At 42.9% G+C, this 6,032-nt stretch overlaps 1 protein-coding gene and 1 pseudogene across 1 annotated transcript; both read right to left on the bottom strand.

Annotated features, from left to right (window-relative positions):
* Positions 1 to 471: 471 nt before the first annotated feature.
* Positions 472 to 2,718, bottom strand: SMKR1 (small lysine rich protein 1). The gene is made up of 2 exons (XM_054564218.1): positions 2,715 to 2,718; positions 472 to 703 (listed from the first exon to the last, which is right to left on the bottom strand). Exons 1-2 carry the CDS (start codon positions 2,716 to 2,718, stop codon positions 510 to 512), a joined length of 198 nt encoding a protein of 65 aa, XP_054420193.1. The 3' UTR covers positions 472 to 509.
* Positions 2,719 to 4,560: 1,842 nt separating this feature from the next.
* Positions 4,561 to 5,192, bottom strand: LOC129063021 (ADP-sugar pyrophosphatase-like; annotated as a pseudogene).
* Positions 5,193 to 6,032: the final 840 nt, after the last annotated feature.

Genomic DNA, 6,032 nt, shown 5'->3' with positions numbered 1-6,032 from the left:
AGTCAGACTGCAGAGAAGAAAATTACAGAAACAAGATATTTATTTTTCCTGAAAAAGACAGGGAAAGGAAACTGAGCCCAAGAGAAGGATATTCATAAGCAAAGCCTGTGCTTTTTGCCTTATCTTCTCTAAATAGGAAAGCCCCCTTGGCAAAAGAAAACTCATGCGAGGTAGACCTGCCTTTTGAGAGCAAGGTTTAATTCTGACCCAAGATTACAATAATTTTTTAAAGTCCTATGGATTCCACCATGCTGTGCAGGAATCACTCAGATTTTTTTCCCCTTAACTTCTCAAAAACCAAACTGGCTAACCATACCTGAATTGAGCTGAGGAAGTAAAATGCGTTTTTTTTTTTTGTTTTTTTTTTTTATCATTAACTACCACAGAAAAGCTTGCATCTCATGTTGCCTTTAGTAAAGTCCATCTGGCTTGCAGTAGCTGTATTATCCTGATTCCTCTTCCCCAGGTTCTGTGCTTGGTAATAGAAATATGCTGTGAAACGCTATCTCTTAAGACTTGCTTTTTTCTTTCTTTGACTTGGAAGCGCCTGGCCAGCGGAAGCCCCGCATGTGCAGGCAGTCGGCCACGTTGTGGGCGATGTAGTAGAGGTTCAGCATCGCCGCGGGGCTGAGGATGTCCGCTTCCGGTTTCTTCTGCTTCTTCACCGCAGACTTGTTCCGGCCTTTTCCTTTTTTCCTTTTACCTGGCTTTCAACGATAAATATATAAACAGGGCAAAAATTAGTTTTTATACCCTTGACTTAATTTTCAACATATCCCACTGAACTTAAGAGAAAATAAATACCTAAAAGGAAAAAAACTGTAACAACAAAAACTTTTGCATGGAGTGGGAGGAGAAGATACATGACACGTAATTGAACAAATGTCTACTGAGCACCCCTAGATGAAAAGAGACTCAACCTAATGCAATACGTGGACCTTGTTTGCATTCTGACTGGAATAAGTTGTAAAAAGATACTTTTTAGGCAATTGGGGAAACTGATAATATCAAGGAATTATTAATGTTATTAGATCTGATAATGGCATTGGGTTATGGAAAAAATGTTCACACATTTCAGAGAGGCACAGTAAAATCTGCTGGAATGACATTAAACAAGGCCTGAGATCTGCTTTAAAATTCTGCGGCTTCCACTACCCTCCCAAAAAAAGGACAGAGGAAGCAAATGTGGCAAAATCCTGACAAGTCTCTAAATCTGGGAAATGACTATATGGGGATCCATTTTACTATTCTATTTTTGTGTATACAGGGAAACTTTCATATTCAAAATTAAATGTAAAGCATTTGATAATCAGGATGCAAAGGTATACTTCGGCACGTGTAATGCGGTAGACTCTAGCTCACTGAGCAGCCACGAGGACTGGGACAGGAATGTACGGCACTCGGCAGGGTGTCTGACAGGGAGCAAGCACTCAGTACATGACTAGTGCAATCACTTTATCACAGCTCGTTCTCAGACACAGAGGCCTGGCTGCTGTAGGGAAATTCAAAGGAAAAGAAACAATCTGAAAGCCCATAAGAAAACTGAGTCTCCTGATAAAAAAAAAAAAACCAAACACTGTGGGGTCTGGAAGGCACACGCCCATAAGCTCTTAAAGATTTGGGGCTGTGGCTTTTTTAAATGACTTTATACTTTTTTTTTTGCATCTCAATCATACTTGAGATACCTGGAATAACTGCAAAGAAAAGTGTCTTGATCTCTAAAAAGGTTTGAGAACTAAAGTTCACACAACAGTTTGACATTAAAAAAAAAAGATCTTAATTGTTTTTTCAGAGAGAGAGGAGAAGGGAGGGAGAAAGAAGGAAGGAAACATCAATGTGTGAGAGAAACACAATCGGTTGCCTCTCACACGTCCCCACGTGGGAACCTGGCCTGCAACCCAGGTGTGTGCCCTGACCGGGAATGGAACTGGCGACATTTTGGTTCGCAGTCTGGTGCCCATCACTGAGCCACACCAGCCAGGGCGAAAAGTTTGACACTCAGAGTTTTCATCTTGGTGTAGAAGCTGGCAAACTGATTCTAAAATTCATATGGAAATTCAAAGGACTTTGAAAAAGAAGAACAAAGTTGAAGGACTCACCTATTTTATTTCAAGAATTTTTTTTTTTTTTTTTAAGAATTACCATAAAGCTACAGTATCTAGAGAATGGTTTAGTGTCAGGGCAGACAGATGGCTGGAACACAACACAGTCCAGAAGTAGATCCACCCATAGACGAACAACTGATTTTCAACAAAAGTGCCAAAGCAATTCAGTGAGGCAAGGGTAGCCTTTTTAATAAATGCAGATGGAATAATAAATATCCATTAGCAAAAAAAAAAAAATGAACCATACTGGCACCATATACAAAAGTTACCTCAAAATGACTCAGAGCTAAATATTAAACCAGAAACTAAAACACCTCTAGAAGAAAATATAGGAGAAAAGCTTTGTGACCTTGGGTTAGGCAAAGAGTTCTACGATACGACACTGAAAGCACACGCCATGAAAGAACAAGCTGATACACTCATCGTCAAAATTAAAAACTCGTGCTCATCACAAGATATTGTTAAGTAAATGAGATGCTAAGCCACAGATTGGGAGTAAATATCTGCAAATCATGTATCTGGTAAAGGCTTTACATCCAGAATAAAGGACCCTCAGAACATAAGAAAACAACCCAATACACAAAATGGTCAAAAGATTTGGACACTTACCCATAGAAGATATTCACTACCCTCCCAAAAAAAAGGACAGAGGAAGCACATGTGGCCAAATCCTGCTAAATACTTATTGGCTAAATACTAGCCAATAAGTATATGAAAAGAGACATCCCTCAAATCATTAGGGAAATGAAATTAAAGCCCCTATGAGACACCAGCACACATTTATTAGAACGGCTCAAGTTACAAAGACTGACTGTACCAGGTGTTGGTGATGACTCGGAGGGAATGGGACTTTTATATGCTGCTGGCGGAAATCTAAAACAGGGCCGCTTTGGAAAAACAATTTGGCGGTTTCTTTAAAAGGTTACCCACGTACCTAGCATATGATTCAGCCATTGCACTGCCAGGTACTTCCCAAGCGAAACGAAAGCATATGTCCACTCAAAGACTTGAACGTGAATGTTCCCAGCATATTTACTCGTAATAATTAAAAACTGGAAACAACCCAGAAGTCCATCAGTGGGTGAATGAATAAGCAAACTGGTATCACTACGCAAGGGAATACTACTCAGCAATAAAAAGGACTAACTACTGATACACGCTACAACATGGATGAATTTCAAAATAATTATATTAGTGAAAGAAGCCAGAAAAGGTTTTAGAAACCAAAAAAAAACCCCAACTGTTTAATTCCACATGTAATAGATATAATCCTAGAAATTATAAACTAACCTACAGAGAAAGGGAGCAGATCAGAGGTTGCTTGGGGCTGTGTACAGAGGGGAAAAGGACTGATCACAAAGGACCCCCAAGGATACTTTGGGGGTGATCAACATATTCTCTCTCTTTTAAAAATATTTTATTTCTTCATTTTTTAGAGAGGGGAAGGGAAGGAGAAAGAGAGGGAGGGAAACATCAACGTGTGGTTGCCTCTCACACACACCCCCACTGGGGACCTGGCCCACAGGCCAGGCACGTGCCCTAGAGTGGGAATCGAACCTGAGACCCTTTGGTTCACAGGCTGGCACTGAGTCCACTGAGCCACACCAGCCAGGGCTCGCTCGTTTTTTGAATCCTCACCCTCACCCAAGGACAAATTGATTGATTATTATTATTTATTTGTTTTTTTGAGAGAGAGAGAAGCATCGATCAGCTGCCTCCTATACGTGCCCAGCCTTTGGCGTACAGGACGACGCTCGGCCAACTGAGGGGTCCAGCCAGAGCCAACGTGTTATCTTGAGTGTGGTGATGGTTTAACGGCAGCGCACGGACACCAAACTCATCAAGCCGTACATTGTAAATATGTGCAATTTATTATACATCAATTATACCTCAATATATCTGTTAAGAATTATTGTACATGAGTGCAAATGTTCAGTTTCTGAGCTGGTTGGGCTGGTTCAATACAACTCTATGGCTCTTGGCTATTCCTGATCTCTAAACTCAGAGCTCCCCGCCTGAAACTCTCCAAGCCCCTTAGCGAAGACCACGTGGCGCCAGCCACACGGACCTTCCTTCCAGGGCCCAAATTCACCCGGTCCTCCCTGTCCCTGCCTCTTCCTGCAGACCTTCTAGGGGGCATAATTTGTTTCTTCCCTTTCTGCCGGCCTCTGCTCAAATATCAGCTCTTTAGAAAAACCTCCCAGACACTGCGACTATATTCTAGCTATAACTAGGGTGGCCATGCTCTTTATTGTTCAAACCAGGACACTTCAACAAACATAAATTGGGACTGTCCCTGACAAAGGGGGGAGAGGGACAGGTCTCCAAACAACCCTCCCAGCAATCTCACTTTTCTCCACATTCTTTGTTGTTTTTATTTAATGAAAAAAGGCACTTTCGAACGTCCATTAAACTTAGCTGAATACAAAGTCTTAGTGAAGAAGGCCTTGTGGCCTCATTTATAAGAACATGGCTACACTCCTCTGGCCTTAACATTTCAGGAAGGGCACTTCAAAGGGCTTTGTGTTTGCACGTTTCAGCACCAGAGCGCAAACGAACAGACCGTAGCGTCCACTGTCAGATGTGCTTCAGCTACCAGCGCCCCAAGTGTCTTCATCAGGTCATTCTTGGGTAAGGAAATTACTTCCACAATTTCTCTGTCACGATGTGTGCGCTACAGTTTGACAAACCTGGATTCACACAGGCAGCTGGGGAACATTCAGCAACATCACCTTTTTGGCCGGTTTCTTACTCCAGTCTTGCAGAGCAGCTGCTTCTGGGCTTCCTTATCACCTATGAGACCTGGGGAAATTCTAGGCAGTAGCCTCCCATGGGCGATGGCAACTGTTTCACCAGAAGGATACATTCATAATGCAGAGTTACCTGCAGCACTGGGATAATGTCACACCATCAGCAGACCATCCTTTCCTCCTTGTACCTTTCACAGTTTCCAAAGCTCTTGTTTTCCCAGTAGGATCCATGTAGGTTGTTTTTTCAAACTTGGCCCATTCTCCTTCTGCCATTAACGCCTCTGAAATAATAAACTTTGGTTTCTCGAGAAGAATCTGCTGGTTTTTGGTTTTTCATTTTCAAACTAGTTAGTATTTGCGGTCCTTAGGCAAGAAGTTCACACCTTGCAGGTGGTGCGGGTCCAGGAGAGAAAGCAAAGGCATGTGGTTCTTAAAGTCTCCTTCTCAACACTTCGGAATTTCATTCCCAAGACCTGAGCTGTGCCCGGGGGCAGGGGGGGGCGGTGTGTGTGTGTGTGTGTGTGTGTGAGCATGCACGCGCGCACGCGCGTGTGTGTGTCTATTTTCACTTTCTATCTCCTTACCCTAAGCACACTTCAGTTAGTATTTGTGTGTTTGTTTGTGTATGAATTGTATGTTCTCCTAACCAGTGGTTTGTCTCTTAAGTTCACCACTGAATTTCTCAGGCCTAGACCAATGTCTGGCATATTGTAGAGATGAATAAATATTTGCTGAGTGAATAAATTGTAACTCAGATGCAATGCAGACCCAACATTTAGAAAACAAATGTAGATTTCTGGTTTTCTGAATTCTTAAGGGGGCCTCTTTCCTTCACTCAACAAATACTTAACAAATACCTACCAGGCCCCAGGCACTTCTGGGCTCCTTTCTACATGAACCTTACAGTCCAGCGAGGGAGAAGTCACAAACATACTGACACACCACCTGCACTCTGAGAGAAGGACCCAGGGGCGCGCGACTCTATGATGACACAGGACGGAGAGGGAGTGACCTAGTCCAGGGGACGAAGGAAGAAAGGTTCCTGAAGAGCGGCCCGTGGCCTAAGGGGTGGGGAATTCTCTGGCAGAGCACACAGTCTGTGCAAAGGCTCTGAGGCTGGAGGGCGCCTGCCAAGCTGAAGGGACGAGACAAAAAAAGATCAATGTGGCTGAACCAT

This window comes from Pteronotus mesoamericanus, unplaced genomic scaffold, assembly GCF_021234165.1.
Source record: "Pteronotus mesoamericanus isolate MK-2021 breed Mesoamerican mustached bat unplaced genomic scaffold, CSHL_Meso_final scaffold_85, whole genome shotgun sequence".
Lineage (NCBI taxonomy): Eukaryota > Metazoa > Chordata > Mammalia > Chiroptera > Mormoopidae > Pteronotus > Pteronotus mesoamericanus.
The sequence above is the reverse complement of the archived record's forward strand: the minus strand, read 5'-3'. Positions and strand labels throughout refer to the sequence as shown.